This window comes from Cricetulus griseus, chromosome 7 (genome assembly GCF_003668045.3).
Source record: "Cricetulus griseus strain 17A/GY chromosome 7, alternate assembly CriGri-PICRH-1.0, whole genome shotgun sequence".
NCBI classification, from domain to species: Eukaryota; Metazoa; Chordata; class Mammalia; order Rodentia; family Cricetidae; genus Cricetulus; species Cricetulus griseus.
In genome coordinates this window covers 85,096,371-85,116,673 of record NC_048600.1, presented here as the reverse complement: position 1 = coordinate 85,116,673, position 20,303 = coordinate 85,096,371, and the positions used below count along the sequence as shown (strand labels likewise).

General features: G+C 42.1%; 1 protein-coding gene and 1 pseudogene across 1 annotated transcript in view; one reads left to right on the top strand and one right to left on the bottom strand.

Moving 5' to 3' along the window:
• Positions 1 to 252: 252 nt before the first annotated feature.
• LOC100758422 lies at positions 253 to 5,709 on the bottom strand (annotated as a pseudogene).
• Positions 5,710 to 7,723: 2,014 nt separating this feature from the next.
• LOC100758136 (NACHT, LRR and PYD domains-containing protein 1a) overlaps positions 7,724 to 20,303 on the top strand; it is a 55,261-nt gene continuing 42,681 nt past the window's right edge. The window contains exon 1 of the mRNA XM_035448127.1: positions 7,724 to 7,991. Within this exon, the coding sequence (XP_035304018.1) occupies positions 7,724 to 7,991 (268 nt within the window). The remainder of the gene's footprint in view (positions 7,992 to 20,303) is intronic.

Below are 20,303 nucleotides of genomic sequence, written 5' to 3'. Positions count from 1 at the left end.
TCACCTCAATCAAAACCCACTACTTCAAAATTAATAGCTTATTTGAAGCCACAGTAACACTTAAATATGGTTAAGACTCGAATGCAGAAATTTTGTTGGCTGGAAGGCTAATTAAGCCTCCAACTTGCTCAAATAGAATTACAAAAAGGCAAAATTGTGTTTTTCATAGAGATACAGTCCACTGGAATCACCGACACTGGACAGCTATAAAGGATTTTTAGAATCCTGAGATAATAAGGAATCCAGGCATCCTTACACAGTCTTCTGTTGTCCTTTCTTCCCAATCAGAGATTTGTGGATGTGTGGGTTGACACCACCACCAGCAATTGTAGCCTTGATCAGAGAGTTCAATTTTTCATCCCCACGAATAGCAAGTTGCAAGTGATGAGGGGTAATAATATGCTTTACCTTTAAGTCTTTTGATGCATTTCCTGCCAACTCTAGTACCTCTGCTGTGAGGTACTCCAGGATGGCTGCTCTATACACAGCTGCGGTGGCGCCCACACGTCCATGGCTGGTTGTCCTAGATTTCAGGTGTTGATGAACACGGCCCACAGAAAACTGCAAGCCGGCTCAATGCAAGCTGGAAACCGCCTTTGTCTTGGCCTTTGCGGAGTCCTTTCCAACCTTACCTCCAGGACGCTAAGGTGCCGAAGATCGCGAAGAAGAGAGGAGGCCAGGCAGACACACAGCGAGATCCCAGTGCCCACTCCTCCATCGTTCCACGATTCCAACCTCCTAACTTCAAAACTTTTAAATGCTGTTGAAGCAGGGACAACGCTGCTGAAAAGCATTGGATTGCAGGTGTTGGGGGTGGGGAACCTGCTGAATTATGTCAGCCTGTGAATTAGAAACAATTGTCAATCCCAGTTCCCTCTCCCTCCCCTCCTCCCTACCAGCCCCCCCCCCCAACTAAAACCCTACCTATCACATATCCTTTCTGCTCCCCAGGGAGGGTGAGGCCTTCCATAGGGGGTCATCAGAATCTATCATATCCTTTGGGATAGGGCCTAGGCCCACCCCTGTGTGTCTTGGTTCAGGGAGTATCCCTCTGTGTGGATGGGCTCCCAAAGTCCACACCAATGCTAGGGATAAATACTGAACTTATCTACAGGATTTTCACACATTTTATATGCTTCGTGCATTTGCTTTTAAAGGACAAGAAATTAATGCTACTAGTTCCATAAATCTGCCGTTTTGTGAGATGTGGGTTACCAACAAGGAATCTGACTGGGTACACTGACAACAGTGTAAGAGTGAGAAACCTCAGGTGCTTATGAATATCTCCCAGTGAGACGTCATTGATTGGAGCCCTGATAGCTTCTCTCAGGGAAAATATTCTCACTCAGAATTGAGATGGCAATGGTTTAATTCAAATGGAACTATGGAAATTAGTTCTACTGTTAATGAACAGATTTGACAGCATGGAGTTGGAATCCAAGTCAGGTTCTTTTTTGAAATTTGGCAAGAAAGTTCAGATTAATTTATGGAAATCAGCAAGAGCCTTAAGCCCTCTTCAAGCATGGGAAGGAAACTTAAAAATTAAGGATGATATGTATACTTTGTTACTTAGATTAAAGTAGAGTCAACACTTGGTAGCATTACCTTATTTGTTACTGAAAGGGTCTGTACAGTACCCTAATAACTCTAGTATAAGTTGTGAACAATGAACTCTTCATACATGTGCTAATTCTAGTATGTCTTTGATGTTGCCTCTGAAAGTTTACACATTCTTAGAGCTGGTGAAGCTGTGGAGGCCACAGCAAAACTCTCCTGTGATGATTCTAATACAGGTGCCTGATAAAAGAATATTAACAAGTGCTTGTTAGATAATTGGACTAATTATTGCTCTGGTTATGGGAGCTGGACAGGTGCTTCATGAAGAAATTCAAACTGCTGAGTTTGTTAGCAACTGGCATAACCATTCTACCGAACTCTGGACTCGACAGGATAAAAGAGATGCTGAGATAGTTAATGATATAACTGATTTCAAACAACCTGCAATACTAATGAGAGTGCAATTAGAAATGTTGATGGAACAGATAAAATGTGATTGGACATCCTATTTTATTATACCTTTAAAGTTCAATAACAGCAAGTAGGTCTGGTAAAAGGTTAAGATGCATTTGATGTGTCATCCTAATTCTTCTCGAATGATTTATGATTTACAGCAAGAAATTAAGGAAATCTTTTCAAAAATGTTTACTGATATGACAGGAATAGATTTTATGGAAAGCATTTCAGATACCTTAGCCTCTTTTAATCTTGCATATAAAAATAAATTTATTGTCCTACCGATTGTATCCTTGTTCTAACAATGATAGCTTTATTGGCTTTATAATGCAGTTTGTCAGGACAGGAAAGATGGTTCAGTGGTTAAGAGCACTGGCAGCTCTTCTAGAGGTCCTGACTTCAATTCCTAGCAACCACAAGGTGGTTCACAACCATCTGTAATGAGATCTACTGCCCTCTTCTGGTCCTGCAGGCATCCGTGCAGGCAGAACACTGTATATATAATATATAAATATATAAATCTTTTAAAAATTATATTTTGACCTATTTGCTTCATATTGTGAAACAACACAGTAGAGAAAAGGCTGTGTTTACCATAAGGATACACATTCTTCAATATGATTCATTGTAGCTTAAACAAAGTGAGAGATGTAGCATCTCAAAATTAAAAAATAAAATTGAGACTAGGAAGAAACAAGACATCTCTCCTGGCTCCCACTAAATGGCTCAGCAGGTGAAGGCACTGGTCTACAGCAATTTTGTCTGAACTGATATCTCCATCATAGAGGGAAACTTGTTAAGACATAGGATATGTCATAGTTTGGCTTCTGTTGCTGTGACAAACACTTGGGGAAGGAAAGGTTAGCTTCACCCTACACTGTCCTTCCTGAGGAAACAGTGCTGCAGCAGAGGTAATGGAGGAATGCTGCTTAATGACTCAACTTCTTGCTTGCTCAGTAGACATTTGTACTTGGCACAGGACCACCTGGCCTGGGTTGGCACCACCCATAATAGGTGTGGCCCTTCAGTATCAATCATGTTTTCCCAGGAAGAAATTCACAGGGCAAGGGAAAGAAAACTAGCCCACTCCAGCATGTCTGACAGGCCTTGCCCTTCTCCCCTATGCCCTCTGCCTTGATAAAAACTGTTTCATTGTATTCCTGAAGCCCCTGGTTTCCATTCCCTTATCTGGCCAATACTTCCTCTTGATGCTGACTGCCAATGGCCAGCTAAGAAAATACTGAAACCCAGAAATCAAAGCCCCCTTTGGCTCACCTAATTAACATGCCAAATTAAAATTAATTACCTCTTCCTAACAGGGGTTTTCCTTTATAAACTGTCATGTTCCTATGTGCCACATCTGTCTCCTCTCTATCCAGAGACAGTCCTCTGTCTTCAGGCACAAATACCCTGACTCCTTTCCCTTGTTCCCTTCCCCTTCTCCCTCTTCATCTATCTCCTGTTTTGCCCCTTATCTTTGTGCTCTATCCATCTGGGGCAAATAAATCTCCTTTGTGCTGAGAACTTGATATAAGAATTTTAGGTCAGGGCATGCCTTTAATCCCAGCACTCGGGAGGCAGAGGCAGGAGGATCTCTGTGAGTTCAAGGCCAACCTAGTCTCCAGAGCCAGTGCCATGATAGGCTCCAAAGCTACACAGAGAAATCCTGTCTCAAAAAACCAAAAAGAAAAAAAGAAAACTAAGAATTTTGTCTTTGGGGTCCTGAGTCTATATTTTCCCTTTCAACAGGCACCTACCATCAATCCTGATGTCCTGAATCCAACTGCAGGGTTACATATGGTAGAAAGATAGAAGACAATCCTAAATGTTACCTTATGACTAGCACATATTCCATGTCATGTTTTTACATAATACATACAACCAAATATATATATATATATATATATATATATATATATATATATCACAAGAACATACCATATACATACCACACACAAACAGTACACACACCTGACATATATACACACATATACACCATAAGCACACACCACACATGCAGATGCACACACCATACATATGCACATACCACACACAAACACAAATAAATAAATGTTAATATTAAAGAAATAACCACCTCTCAGAGTCTGTGAGTGTGAGCACCTTGGTGTATAACAATCAACAATCACTCTTCATCCTGTCTTCCAAGAGTTTCCATTCTCTTTGTAGATGGAAGTGACAGAAACAAATCAAGTTTGAGGTGTTGGATGGTAACAGGTGGCAAGCAGAAAAATAAAGGAAGGTAAATCTGGAAGGACAGTATTTCAGAAAAGGGCTAGCAAGCTTCTACCTACCTAGAAGAAAGTCTTTCCAAAAGAGTGGCAAAGCTAGTGTAAAGCAAGTTCCTGGGGTGTCCAAGGAATAGAATGCTAGAGCGGATAACCCACAGCAGAGTGAGCGAGGAAGTGAAGTGGCTTCTATGCCAGAAAAGGGCAGGGTAGATGGAGTAGGTCAGGTAGAGCTGTGTGACAGACTGACAGGCAGTAGTATTTCCCTCAGAGTGAGGTGGAAATATAAGAAGGTTTCCGCTAAGAGGTCACTTAAACTCTTTTACATATTAGATATGTGATTCTGGCTTCAAGACTGAGAAGAGACCATGAAGCATGAGTAGGGAGAGTTGGGAAAGTAGAGGAGAGACCCAGGATGCTGGCTGGACCAGCAGTCTCCTTGGGTAGAGTGAAAAGTGTAAGATTACAGACTTGTTAAAAAGCCAGTGGATAAAGCACTGGCTCTGCAAGCATGAGGACATATGCTGTGACCCACAGCATCCTCACAAATCCCTGCTGGGTGTGGCTAAGGCTTGTAATCCCAGAGCTCAGGAGTGAGAAACAGAGAGTACCCCCAGCTTGATGACTAGCTAGACTAGCCAAATCCATAAGCTCCCAGGCCCACAAATATGCACACACGTGACTCCACACACACACACACACACACACACACACACACCACACACTGACAAAAAAAAATGATGTTGGTGGGAATCACAAACCAGTTTTGTGGTTTAGGGGAGTCCAGGAGTGAGAAAAGATGCAGGGTTTGGGACCTGAGAGCCACTTTCTGAAATGAAGACCCTGTGGGCTGGGCAGGCTACAGGGAGGAGAGAGACTGCAGAGATCCACAAATCTGGGAGATCCAGGAGCTACTGCTGAACTTGGACCTGTTGGCAAACCTGGGAGGCACCACTTTAGTAGATAAGAGAAGTGAGGCTCAAACATGAGTCCTGACTCAGGAGGCAGGGCCTCTGCATGCATGGAGGAAGCTCTCAAGCCTGACTCTTCCAGCCTGGGTTACCTGCAGACTTCATAGCAGGAAATGAGCTGGATAGTTTAACTGCCACTCCCAGAGCTCAGAAGAAGAGCATCTGTGCAGACTCTTGATTCCTGGCTTCCTGGAGGAGCCAAAGTCTTTCACTTTCACAGATGATTTCTAGCTGAGGAGCTTTGGCCAGGGACCCTAACGTCAGTGAACCCCTCGGAAGAGCAGGGTGAGTAGTGGGACCAACAGAGTCCACCAAACCTTTTGAGTTGTGGAAAAAATAAGTGCTGGCCTGACTACAAGATGCCATACAGTGGCAGACATGGGGAACATCTCCTGAGAGCCAGGACTCAGGCTCCAGCCCCTGCTTGGAGAGTCTGCAGCCAGCTCTGGTTGGGTGGGAGGTTGCTGATTCACCTGCATGCTTCATGTGCCTGCTCCTGTCATAGCCTATCCTGCACCCTTCTCTCTCCTGTCTGACCTGAAGCTGCAGGAATAAGGTTCATGAATGGAGAGGTGTTAAATGGGAAGACTGGGGATGAGAAATAAAGAAGACAAAAGCAGCAGCTGAGAACAGTAAGTCTTGCATGAGCTGATTACTTAGGCCAAGCATGTTTATTGGGAAGTACAGCATCATATATGCTATTTGAGGGCAGTGGGGGACAGCAGAGACCCAAGTCAGACAATGTGCAAAGAGAACACAGGATCCCTCAGACACAGCTGCCTTAGGACTGATAACCACAGCCTAGGGGAAAGAGCCAGGACCCCCGAAGCTAGTGCTTAAATTCCTCCCGAGACACTAGCTCCAGTGTCAGACGGGCTCATCAAGACAATTCCTGCAAAAAGACACAGAACTTTAATGCTCCATCTGGCCTCTCATTGTGGCCTCTGGGAAAGTCTTGGGTACACTTAACCCCACACACTTGTCCCTTTGGCTCTTTGGTTTCTCTGAGTAATTTGTCCTTCACTTAGTTGTCTCTGGATTGGTCCCTGTGTGGTAACCAATGATAGGAGACTTCTAAAGATTCCTTCACAGGGCCTAGCCTGAACTTAAACTGGGCTCTTGAATCACACTCTGTGCTGCCTCTCCCCACTGTCTCGCTCTGTCACAGTGATGGCTGAAGGACTGATATCCTCAGAGTGGGACATTAGAGAAGGAGGAAGACGAGGAACGTGGAATAGGGAGTGTCCTGCAAAATTCCACCCTGCATCCTCCATGCCTGTCTTCCTATCCTCTTATGCTCCTATCCCTGTAATCCCAACACCATTCCCACCATCCCCAACCCTTCCCCCTTGATTAGCATCCTCTAATCCTCCCAGCTGTCCTGCTCCATGTCCTGTATTCTTCCATCCCTTGCTTTCCCATCCCTACATTTCCCCACCCTCCATTCCCCAGATGTCCACCTTCCCACTCCTCTTCTCCATCACTTTCCACAGCTATGCCTGAGACAAGTCTTTGCTGCTGTGGTTCTCAAAGTTAAAGAGACATAGGTCTCCTGTCTGCTGCTAGTGGTGGGAACTGTGCTCTCCTCTAGGAACAGTGCTGCTACTGCACCAACAAACCCAAGCTGGTTGAGAGGGCCAAAGACTTAACTAAGGCCCAGACAATGATTCAGTGACAGGAATCTTCCTAAGGACGGGCTTTTGTTCCCTCCACTCTGTCTCCCCCGCTTTATCATTCCATTCCTCTTTACCTTATATGCCATTTTTACTCTGTCCTTTAAAAATTTCACACAAGTTGCTCCTGGATGAAATCATGGTCATCACTATGAGGACAATGGCTACCCTGATTAGGGTCTGACTGGGTCCCCTGTCTTCAGTCTCATCTTACTCATTACAAACCCTGTCTATTAGGTGTTTTTAAAGGTTTTTCCAGGAGTGAATGACAGCAGTAACATGATCCACTACAGCAAATCAAGTTAGAACTGTTTTCCTGGATAATGAAGTCACCTAGCATATGCCCCATTAAACCCTAGGGACAGAGCCTAGACCCACCTCCATCATCCCCCTCCTGCAGGAAGTAGACAATGAGAGGATACACTCCCCTTATTATTGGTGCTCAGGGTCAGATAAATGACCTTAATGACCAAAAAGAAGACACTTTAGACAAGCTGAGTGCTTGTCTAAAGCACTCAGAATAATGACAAGCACACCTGCCTGAGAGAAAGCCAGCACAGTAAAGAACATCTGCTGACATCATTCACAAAACTATAAAGAATACATCCACTGATAAACCTTCCTCCCAGAATTCCCTCTTCTGCCCTGTGAAGTCCAAGACCCTGCACATGGACACACAGCCTCCATCCCCAGGAGAGACCTGAGTCCTTTAGGTGTTCTGAACACAGGACAATCTGTCCCTATAGACGTTGCTCTGCCCTTTCTTTATTTCCAACTCTCCTCCATCAATTCTGATCAAACACCATTGCCCAGAGCAGAAATGGCTGACACAGACAAAAATTCACTGGCCTCCTGTTTGGAGCAACAACAGAAGGGAGAAGTGAAGCAGGACCAGTGTGGCCTACACAGCCAAGCATCATCTGGGGACTCTGTCACCATGGAAGAAGCTCAGTCCAAGAAGGTGGGTGACACTAAGGGAGCTCTGTATGAGTGTCAGCAGGTCTTGGACCCCAACCATTTCATGAAGAAGCCGTTGGACCTGATGCTGCAGAGGATCAAGGCCAAGGAAGAAAAGGACTTGAAGCTAAGTAAGTACACCAAAGCCCCAGCCCACCACTACTGTGACCCCTTCATCACCTCTGAACCCTCCTGCCAGGGTTTCCATGGACATGTTATCCTCTTATCAAAAAGATTCACAGGCCTTGGAGAGTCTGGACCCAGGAGGCATGCAGAAACCCCTAATTGAATCTTAGCACCCCACCCTCTTTTACAAGAGTGCATCCTCAGGCTCTGGGAATGAGCACTCTGAAGGTACAGTAGTGGGGTGTGGCTGGCAGTCAGAATGGCTCTAAGAGGGGTGAACACCTGGTTCAAGCCAACTCCCAAAAGAAGAGCTTGGTGACACTTAAGGCACAAGCCCAGGCCTTAGAGCTGTGGAGAGGCAGACTCCAGTCATGGCTCAACCACATTGGACAAGTCACTTGAGCGCCCAGCCTCCTTGTTCCATATGGGAAACAGAAGGAGGGTAAAAAATCATTTTCTTGGGCTGTAGGAGTAAAGTGATAATCCACAAAAATATTAAACATTATAATATTCAACAAAACTTCAGGTGTTCTAAATGCAAGCCCATGTAATTTCTGCTGCTGTCATTAAAGTTTGCAACACAGTGGGACAGAAGCTCCAAGCCCCATATGAGGGAGCTGAGGCTCACAGAGAAGACTAGAGACTCCCACTGAGGACTAGTGCAAAGACAGGACAGATGTGTGAGATCCATGGTCCCAGAGCAGGACCGTTTCTCAGCAGGGACTCTGAGAGTATCATTCTTTCCATGTGACTGTGAAGAAGGCTGTAAGTGTGAGCAGAGAGAACCCCAGGCTTGCTCCCCTGACTCCTACTTCTGTCTTTCTGACAACCACCCAACTGTTTTTTCCCACAGCCCATTATTCTTCATTTCAGGCTATCGTTGGGGGGTGGAGAACTTAACATAAAATTCCTTGGCCAGAGCATCTCACCAGAACTACTGGGCTTACACCTTGAATATCAAGTCACTCACAGATTGAAAGAAAAAAACTTGTTAAATAGGAACTTGAGCAGTCTGTATGCAGAAATAAATATTTGCTAAAATTAGAGGTGTGAAAGGAACTTAGAGTTCACTTAGGTAGTGGTTCTTCACAACATACAGGTTCCCACCTGGATAGGGACCTGAATAAGGGACTTAAATAAAAGCAGAGAAGCCATGGTGGAAGGCTAAGAGTCACAGACACGAAATGTTCCCTCTGGGCTATGCAATGCTGAGGTTGCATTTGACACAAGGAGAAACTGGAAACCATGAATGTCAGCCCAACTGGCACCCAGAGTTCATCTCCAAATATGAGTGGGCACTGAAGATGCAAGGGTGGTCATGGAGGTCCTGGAGATCCAAGAAGGTTTCTTTACCTGAGATGGACCATGAGAAGAGGGTAGGCCCCTGCCTCAGCTTGAGTCATTTTCTTCTACTGACTTCCCTTATTTCATCTCACTTACCCAGGCCACACCTGTAGACAGATTTTTTTTTGCCCTTGAAATCACAAAAAAGACACAGAGACTTATTATTAATTATAAAATCTCAGCCTATAACTTAGGCTTGACCTACTAGGTCTTATACCTTAAATTAACACATTTATATTAATCTATGTTTTGCCTCATGGCTTTTTACCTCTTTTCCATCACGCACCTACTATTTGGTTCCTGTGTCCTCTGGCATCTCTCCTGCACCTAGATTCATGTCTTCTTCCTCTCTGCCCTGAAGTCCCACTTAACCTTTTCCAGCCAAGGTACTGGTCATTCAGCTCTTTATTAAACCAATCAGAAAACACCTTGTCAAAACCACATCATCACAATATACAAAAATATTATACCCAACACACACCCTTGCCTCTTCCTCTTCTTAGGCAAGAAAGAATTCACCTCTCTCCAGTGTACAAGGCCTAGAGAGATAGGTTAACTTGTCCATGCTCATGACACATAGACAGATGCAGGGCTGGGATCTAGAACACTCAGTCCATGGGAAATCAGAGACACTTCTTTCAACCTGCTACTAAAATGTGAAAGTCCTGCTTAATCCTTGTCTTCAACTTCAAAGTTAATTCTTTTACCCCACATTAATCTATTAAAATCTTGACTATAGAATCAAAGTCCATTGCCTTTGATGGTCACACTGATTTTACTTACTGTGTGACAGGAATAAAGCCATTTATCTAAGGACATTATAAAAGGGATGACATATGTCTCACACAACTTCCCCACTGTTTCATTCAAAACAATTCCACACCAACCTGAACTTCCATGATTACATTTCATTGTGATTCAAAACTATGTTTTAAAGACTCTCACTTTCCTCCCAAGGATGCCACTTACTAACCATCAGTAATTACTTGAAATGTGTGATTCAGCCTCCCATGACATTTGTCAGAATCTCTGTTATATGTTTTTGTTTTTTATTTGTTTTTTCTGTTTGGCTCTTTGGTGGGCCTGCCACCAAGTTCCCAAATAAATCCAGAGTCTTATTCTGACTTATGAAAGCATGACCTTAACATGGCTTGTGTCCAGCCAACTTTTCTTAACTTAAACCATCCCCTCTAGCTATTCTCTGGGAGTATACCTTTCTATATACCTTACTTTGCTAACTTCTCCACAGATTGCTGTACAGCTGAATGGCAACCCCAGTGAATCCCACTGAGTCCTCCTCATGTTCATGTCTCTCTCACTACAGAGATTCCTCCCATGCTACCGCCAGTTTCTTTCCCTCTCTCCCCAAAAAGGTTCCACCTATGCTATCAACAGTTTCCTTCTCTCATTTCTTTTCCTCACTATTCCCAGCCTCCAAGTTGTTCTATTGAAACAATTCCACTCCATCCAGAACGTCCATGCTGAAATTTCATTGTGTATAAAAACAGTGTTTTAAATATTCTCACCTTCCTTCCAAGGATGCTACTTAATAACTGACAGCTGTTGTTTGAAATATGTACTTGAGTCCTCAAGAACTTTCTCAGAATTGTTATCTGATGGACACTATGTTCACCTTGAAATTTTAGCTTAAACACCAAAAAAAATCATAAGGCTTCAAAATAAGATTGCTGACTGGTACTGGAAATATTTTTACAAACCTTGAATATGGGAAATTAATGCAGGAAGAAACTGAGGTAGAGGCAATTTTGAACTACACATAAGATGCTACCTATCCCTGTTGAACAGACAGTCAAGAGACCCACCTGAGGGAGCTGAGACTCAGAGAGGAATGGAGATTCACATATAGAACTAGAGTAGACCAGCAAAGGTGTGTGAACATCATGGCCCCAGTGAAGCAGATGTAAGAACATCATTTTCACTATGAGATTGTGGAGAAGGGTATAAGGATAAGCAGGTAAGACTCCAACATTGTTACCCTGACTCCTACTGCTGTTTCTCTGACAATAATACAACCACTGTCTCTTCCCATAGGTCATTCTTCATCATTTCCTTATTCAACAAGCACACCCTATATAGATTCCCCTGTCTATCAAGGCCCCTCCCAAGAACTGAGTCCAAGTCATAGACTTTGGACACATATTCTGACTTTCCATAAGAAGCTTATTAATAGGAAACGTGAGGAGCCTGGATTCAAAAACAAAGGTAAGCTGAGCTAAGAGTTTTGGGTGGGACATCTAGTCCACGTAGGTGATGTTTCTTCACAGGTGACCCTCCCCTGTGTGTGACCTGGGATAGGCAACTAACCAGGAAGCTCAGAGGAGCCGTGGGGGAATGCTAAGAGTCACTGACTAGGAATGCTTGCTTTGGGCTCTGCAGTGCTGAAGGTGCATTTGATATAGGGGAAACCTGGAACACATGGTGTCAGCAGTGAGCCTAGCCCAACTGACACCAGAGTTCAGCTCATAATATTAATGTGGTTTAAAATCCCAGGGTTCATGTGGTCCCTGAAGTTCCAAAAAGGTCTCTTCTCTTCAGATGGTTCCTGAGTAAAGGGTAGGCTCCTGCCTCAGCTTCATACAGTTTCTCCTGCTGACTTCCTTGCTCAGCATACACAGACCACACCCTGACTCTTCCTCCTCTCAGGCATCAAAGTAGTGACCTCTCTCCATTGCACAGGGTCTAAGGAAAGGAGTTAACTTCTCCTAGCTCACAACACTAGAGACAGAAGCAGGACTGGAATCTAGTTCCATGGGAGCCTGGGAAATTAGTTCTTCCTCATTCAACCCTTGCTGCTCTGTGAAAACCCTACATCCTCATGGGTCTTCTCGCTCCCTTCAGTGCCCAGTCTACCTATCAAACATTACACTGTAGGAGCCTGAGATCAAGAACAACCTGAACTGCATGATGTATCTCATTAAAATTTATTAAGCCAAGGATATCAGTTAATTATCATATTAGTGTGACAAAACCAATTTAAAATATAAAGGGGTTATTTTCCACTGATTGATAATTTAGTCATTTATGGCTGAAATTCAATACCTACAAGAGACTGAGACAGCTGTCCCATTGTGTTTAATTGTGAAACAAAAAGAGATTAATGCTGTTTCTCAGCTCACTCTTTCTTTATATTTGTCCAGGACTCCAGCCCTTGGCATGGTGCCACCTATAATTAGGGTGGGCCTTCCCACCTCACTTACCCTAACCTATCCCTCACAATCCTCCCAGGGACATTTCTGCTAGGCACTTTGTTTCTGTGACATTGACAATGCTAGCCATCATGCCATCTCACAGGATCATAGAGAGAGTTCAAAATGTAAGTGTCTGAAGCAAAGTGGGTGTTGGGGAAGTATTGTTTGCTTCCTGTCATTTCTCACTGAGAGAGACCCACTCACACCTTCACCATACTTTTACAGCCACACACATAGACCTTGAGTTTCCAAGCCAAGAGTTCCCCAATCTTCCAACATCAGTTGGGATGTCTGAGGGCTGGAAACCCCCTCCCAACCCACAGCACAGCCATCAGGAAGCTCCTGGGATGAGGTGGTCTCCAGATGAAAGTCTATTCTCACTGCTCAGGTGACATGAGCTTCTTTTTTTTAATTTAGAGTATGTTTTATTAGTTTTTGTAATCAAACCCATGTAGATAAGACCTTACATAGTTAATACAGTGTGTTACCTCTGTATAAATGGAAAAAATTAAGTTCAACATTTCTAGACCAATATTTCTGTTAATTTCTGTACAATGCCAACTCACCATGGTTAACTGGGATACTTTTTTTTCCAAAGTTGACAGCACAGCTAAAGCTTCCAAAAATTCAAATTATGTATGTATATACATATATTTATATTTATATAAAAAGACCAATAATAGCAGTATGTTGTGCATCAATAGCAGCAACAGCTTATCCAGGTTCTTCAGTCATTTGAACAAAATTGTAGAGACATCCAGCACACTCCATTTAAAAAACAACAACAAAAAAAAGTAAAAAACAAAATCCCAGAAAACAACACAGTTCTGTTATTCTTGTGGTACCTGGCACCATTTTTTTTAAATGCTTCTCAATCATCATCTGGATGGAAACCATTCTGAGCAACATCATTAAAAACAGCTCTGGTAAAGCACGGTCACTACTATGTATCATAAAGCAGGTCCACATATGAGTGAGTACATATCATGTTTGTCTTTTTGTGATTGGATTACCTTGCTCAAAATGGTTTCTTTGAGTTCCATCCATTTTCTGATTCCATTGTTTTTTTCAGCTGAGTAGTACTCCATTGTGTAAATGTACCACAATTTCTCTATCCATTCTTCGGTTGAGGGGCATCTAGGCTGCTTCAAGTTCCTGGCTATTACAAATAATGCTGCTATGAATATGGTAGAACAGATGTCCTTATTGTATGAATGTGACATAAACTTCTTAAGATGAAGCAAAAATACAGTCCCCTAACGTAAAGTGCCAGCATAGCACCCTGGCTGTGGGGAGCCCTACAGATCCTGCCCTGTTGAGCTCAGCACTGCTTCCAGGAGGCCCTTGGAATTATGGGCAATCTCTTCTCCAGCACAAGAACACAGTTGGCTTTCTGGAAAATGGCAGAAAGTAAAATCCATTAGCACAGGACCCCTCATCACTCAATTCCTATTGGTCACAGGGTCATCAGGTGTTTGCTGAGCACCCAATCATGTCAGCCCCCTGTACCAAGGGCTTCACTGGAATCTCACTTGTACTTAAATCCCACAGACACTTCAGAGAGGGAGACTGCTACTGTGCCACTTTGGGGACAAGAAGAACAAGGCTTAGAGAAGTGAAGATGTTCAGTAGAACTATATTCAGCCTTCATTGTCACAATTCACACACTTCACACCTCTGTCTCCCTCTCTCTAACATTAGGGAAATGATAGCAGTCACGCTAAGCCAGTGAAGTACAGGCTGTGAGTGTCAAGGGTGTGATCTTGAGCAATACTGCCTCTCTGCCATAGAAGATGCCACCTTTGCAAGCTGAGCTACACTCAAAAAAAAAACATTCTTTCTACTGCCAGCTTGCAGTAAGCTTGTAGAATACAGGACCTTAAAATATGACCCAGGCTTAAAGTACATCAACTGACTTAATCAGTCTCAACATTCCCCATTCTGAACAGAAAGAGAGAAAAATAGGAAGAACTTGAGGCATCTAACAGGAACATTGAAATTCAATAACATCTGTGAATTACAATAACCTTAGGAATGGAAATAGCAAGTATGAAACTATGAGGACTAAAGAGTTGCTGTAACTATGCAGCTCATTGGAGTAGAGGATCCTGGCAGGCAGGGTGATGGGAAAATGGGTTCTGCATTAGCTGTTATCAACAGCAGAGAAAGAACAATTGAAGAGAAAGGTACTTTTCATTCATTCTAATTCCCAATAGTGTGTCTTATCTCAGAACTTAAATAATGTAACATCCAACAACAGCTTCAGAGTAAATGCTCAGTCCACATGGCATGCTTTGTGACATATCAAGAGAAAAGGTGGGAAACTCTGAGTAAAGGGCATGATGGCTAATTCTGTAGGATTTGTGGGTCTCTGTCACACCTGTACAGCTCTGCTGACACAGACTCAAAGACAGAACAGCAAATGGCCAAGCTCTGATCCAACTGTGCTCCATCCTGAGATTTTGGACATTACTATTTGTTTTATTTTGGTGTTTTGCTGTGGCTAAAATGCCATGCTATTTCTTTCACTGTTTTGATAGCATCCAGAGACGGGCTCCGTGGCATTTTGGTATATATGCCTCAGCAACAATTGTTCTTATTTTTCCCTTGCTATCTGTTCTCTGCTCCCTCTCTTCCGGCCTCTTCCTCCCCAGATGGCCTCCCTCTTTTCATGACACACATGCTCTGTTAGACTTTCTTATTACCTCACCTCCCTTCAGATTTCCTCCTTTCCTTCATGGTCAGTACTCTGACACTAAACACTAAGTTTTGAATGCCATATACTTTCCTGACATGAAATGTTCTTCTGATTTTATCTGACTGCTTACATGCATAACTATTGTTTCTATTATTTTTAGCTTACAAAAACATGTGGCCAGCTGAGGTTGGCAAACATTGGTCAAATAGAGCCAGGCATCTCTCTGTATCTCTCTCTCTCTCTCTCTCTCCCTCTCTCTCTCTCTCTCTCTCTGTGTGTGTGTGTGTGTATCTCTGTATCTCTCTCTCATCTCTCTCTTCTCTCTCTCTCTCTCCTCTCTCTGTGTGTGTGTGTGTGTGTGTGTGGTGTGTGTGTGTGTGTGTGTGTGTGTTCCAGGTTGCCTTCTATTTTTCTCTTCTAAGAGGTTCAGTGTGACTCTATTTGGTGTTCTGTAGGCTTCTTGTACTTTCATAGGCATGTCTTTCTCTAGGTTGGGAAAGCTTTCTTCTATAATTTTGTTGAATATCATTTCTGAGCCTTTGAGCTGAGTTTCTTCATCTTATTCTATACTTATTATTCTTAGGTTTGGCCTTTTCATGGTGTCCCATATTTCCTGAATATTTTGTGGTAGGGGTTTGTTGGACTTAAGATTTTCTTTGGTGGATGAATTTATTTCTCCTAGTGTATCTTCAACACCTAAGATTCTCTCTTCCATCTCTTGTTTTCTGTTGGTTATGCTTGCATCTGTAGTTCCTGATCATTACCCAGCTTTTCTATTTCCAACATTTGTTCATTCTGTGTTTTCTTTATTGTCTTTATTTCAGCTTTCAAGCCTTGAACTATTTAAATTGTTTCCTTCACTTGTTTGGTTGTTTTTCCTTGGCTTTCCTTGCTTCTATAAGAGATTTGTTTATTTCTTGCAAATTTTGTTTGTCTTTTCCTCCATTTCTTGCATTTTTCCTCCATTTCTTTAAGGGATTTTCTCATTTACTCTTTAAGGGTCTCTATCATCTTCATAAAGTTGTTTTTAAGGTCATTCTCTTCTGCTTTATCTGTGTTGAGATGTTCAGGTCTTGCTGGTGTAGAGTCCCTAGATTCTGGTGGCATCATATTAGTCTTTCTGTTATTGAATGTGTTCTTATAATGTTGTCTTGCCATCCCATCTTCCAGTAGGTGCAGGTGGGGTCTCTCCCTCTCCTGGTGAGTGTAGACAGGGCTAAGACTGCAATGTTGGCAGACTCTGGATTGTTTGGCCTGCCAAGGCTGGTCTACTATGCACACAGTCTCTGGGTCAGGAAACTCCAAGCAGGGTGAGAGGAAGGTGGACTGAATAAAGGCCCAAACTTACCTTTGTGTGGGTGGGTGGGTGTGGGTGGAACTAAGACTGAAAAAGAAATTTTAAATGAAGAAAAGGAGTGGGAATAGTGGGCAACCATGTCTCATTCGCGATTTTAAATGGATTACTTTGAGGTCTTTCTGAATTTAGGAAAGTGTTACTTTTGTGTTTATTGTAAAGAGTATTCATTATGTTGAAGTATAGGTCTCCTGATCCTATTCTCTCTACAACTTTTCTCATGAAAGAATTCTTTGTTTTTCTCAAAAGTTTTTTCTGCATCTACTGAGATATCATGTAATTTCTTCTTTAGGCCCATTTATATGAGTTATCATCTTGATTAGTTTACATATTGTCTTAGGGTTTCTACTACTGTGAAGAGACACTATAAAGAAAAAATTTAATTGGGGCTGACTTACAGTTTCAGAGGTTTAGTCCATTATCATCATGGTGGGACATGCCGGTGTGCAGTCAGACATGAGGAAAATGAGTTGAGAGTTCTACGTCTTGATCTGCAGGCAGTAGAAGGAGTCTAGGTTCACATGGACATAGCTTGAGCAAAAGAGACCTTAAAACCCCCCTTCACAGTAACACACTTCCTCCAAGAATACCACTCCTACTCCAGCAAAGGCACACCTCCTAATTGTGCCATCCCCAATGTTGACCATTTTCTTTCCAATAACCATATATGTTTGTTAAGAATTTTTTCATCTATGTTCATTAGGGAAATAGGCATGTAGTTTTTGAGAGGTTTTCATTTGTCTGGTGTGTGTGTGTGTTTATCTGGTTTTCATTTTAGAGTTGTAATGGCTTCTTAGAAGGATTTTGAAGTACTCCTATTTCTGGGGGGATGATTTTTTGTTTGTTTGCTTGCTTTTAAATAACTTTAGAAGGGTTATTTTAGATCTTATTTGAGAATTTTGTAGAATTTTGCTGTAAATCCATCTCTTAATTCCTGATTTTAGTCAGAAGGCTTTTTATAACTGTCTCAATCTCCTTATTTGCTATTTGTCTGGGGATTTGGATGAATCCAGAATTTTATGCATTTCTTTTATTTTTCCCAACTAAATTCTGAATTTTTTAGTGTTTGTTATAATGTTTTCTTTTTCATTTCTGATTCTATACTTTTGGATCCTCTCTCTTTTCTGCTTTTGGTTAGCTGGGCCAAGTGTCTATCCAGCTTCTTTATTGTATCAAAGAACCAGCTCTTGGATTCATCGAGTCTATGTATTGTTTTCCTTGTTTCTATTTCATTAACTTCTGCCTGTTCTTTTATTATTTCTTGACATCTACTGGATTTGGGGTTGGTTTGCTCCTGTTTTTCAAACTCTTAAGCCTCCTCATTAAGTCATATATCTGTGTTATTTCTCATATGTAATGTAGGTACTTAAACCTATAAATTTCCCATATAGGACTGCTTTTAACTCATCCCAGAGGTTATCTAATATTTTGGTGTTTTGTTTTCATTTTCATTTACTTACAAAATTTTTCTTATTTCTTTCTTATTTTTTCCTTATTGTATTCATTGTTCAGTAATGAGTAGTTTAATCGCTATGAGTTTATATATTTACTACAGATTTATTTTCTATTGATTTTAAGTTTTATTTCATTATTGTCAGACAGTATTTCAACTTTTCTGAATTGGTTGCGATTTGCTTGTGTCCCAGGATGTGGTTTATTTTAGAGAAACTTCCTTGGGCTGCTGACTAGGAAATATATTCTTCTTTGCTGTTTTGGTGGAATATTCTGTAGATGTCTGACAAGTACATTTGTTGTACAATGTCATTTAATTGGGATGTTTCTCTGTTAATTTTTTAGTCCAATGAGCTGTGTGTTAGAAAAGTGGAATATGAATGTCCTGATATTCTTAGGTTGATGTTAGTCTGCATTTTCATTGCAGTACTACTCATTTTACAAAATTGGGTGAACCACAGTTTGGTGCACATATTTTTAGGATTGTAATGTCTTCTTGCCTAATTATTCCCTTGATTAGAGTGTCCTATTTATCTCTCTTGATTCCTTTCAGCCTAAAGTTTATTTTGTCAGGTACTAAGACAGCAGCATCTGCTCACTTCCTGGTCCCATTTGCTAGGAATAGTTTCCATCCTTTCTCTTAAGGTGCTGCCTTTCTTTAAAACCAAGATGAGTAATTAAAGGCACCCAGAAAGACAGATTTCTTTTCCTAATCCATCAAGCTGTCCTTTTATTAGAGAACAGATGCCATTAGTACTATTGATGTTACTACATGAAGGCAAGGATATAATTATTTCACTAGACCCAAGATAAATGATAAATGGGTGTGTATGGGGAACAATTACACAGAAAAATACAAGCAGGAGTGTTTCTCTGCCCTTCCTACTGGATCAGCTGACCCACCAGAAAGGACCACTCAAAGAAAAGGCATTCCTCAAGCTTCCTACTTTCCCCTTCCATCAGCCTGAGACCACATACAAGGTGATATGGCCCTGTTTCAAGTTCACTGCAAGACTGCTACATTATACTTTCTTATGAATGTTTGGTCTTAGCTTGGCTTATTTCTTGCAAGGTTTTCTTAAATTAACCCATCCATCTTTTGCCTCTGGGCTTTTACCTTTTTCTATTTTTGTGTATTTTCTTTCTTTCTTAGCCTGTTTCTGGCTGTGTAGTTGGGTGGCTGGCCCCTTGAGTCCTCTGCCTTCTCTTACTCCTCAATCTTTTAATTCCAGATTTCTCCTCCTGTTTATTCTTTCTGCCTGCCTTTCCTACCTATCCTTTTCCTGCCTTGCTATTGGCCATAAACAATCAAAACAAACATAAGGAATCTTAAAATAATATTCCACAGCGACTGTAACATATCTGTGGCTGTGTGCCACATAACTGGGCTATAAGGTTCCAGGTGGAGAAGGGTCTGTGATCTAGAGAGTCCCAAAGGAAGGAAGAGGTACTAGGAAAAGGTCATGGTCCCTGGGAAGCAACTGCAGGCCTAGCAGTATTGGGAGGGCAGTGCTCCAGAGAGTACAGTCGACTCTGACTCTCTCTCTCTCTCTCTCTCTCTCTCTCTCTCTCTCTCTCTCTCTCTCTCCCTCTCCCTCTCTCTGCATGTCTCTGTCTCTGTCTCTCTCTCCCCCCCTCTCTCTCCCACACCAGGATAAGTTAATATGTTCATTGTGGTCCCCAGTGCCAGTGGAGAGAGAGGGCCAGAAAATCAGCATCCCTGGCAAGCAGCTGTGGAGTGAGCAGAGTGGAGGGATGCTGTGGCTGGGAGTACAGGTCTAGAATACTTTTATTTATTTGTTTGTAATGTTTGTAATGTTGATAATATTCACTCCAAAATCCATTCTACTCATTTCCCCAGACACCCTCCCAACTACTAGCTCCCATTTTCATGTCCTTTCTGTTTTTGTTTTGATGTTGTCATTGTTGATTTGTTTGGTTTTTCCTGTTGTTCTTAAAACCTCTGAATCCAATTAGTGCTGCCTGATAGAATAATGGCTGACTTTGTTGGGTTGTGCAAGTCATGCACAAGCAGCTATATCTGTAGTGAGTGTATGAGCACAACTGTCATGTAACATCAAGAAAAACACATATTACAGCACTCTTTCCTGTCCTACGGCTCATTCATTCTTACTGTCACATGTTTTGCAATGTTCCCAGAGACTTCATGAACCCACATAGATATCCCACCTAGAGCCAAGCACACAACAGACACTTAATAAGGATTTTGACTATGAGTCTCTACATTAATTGTGGCCCA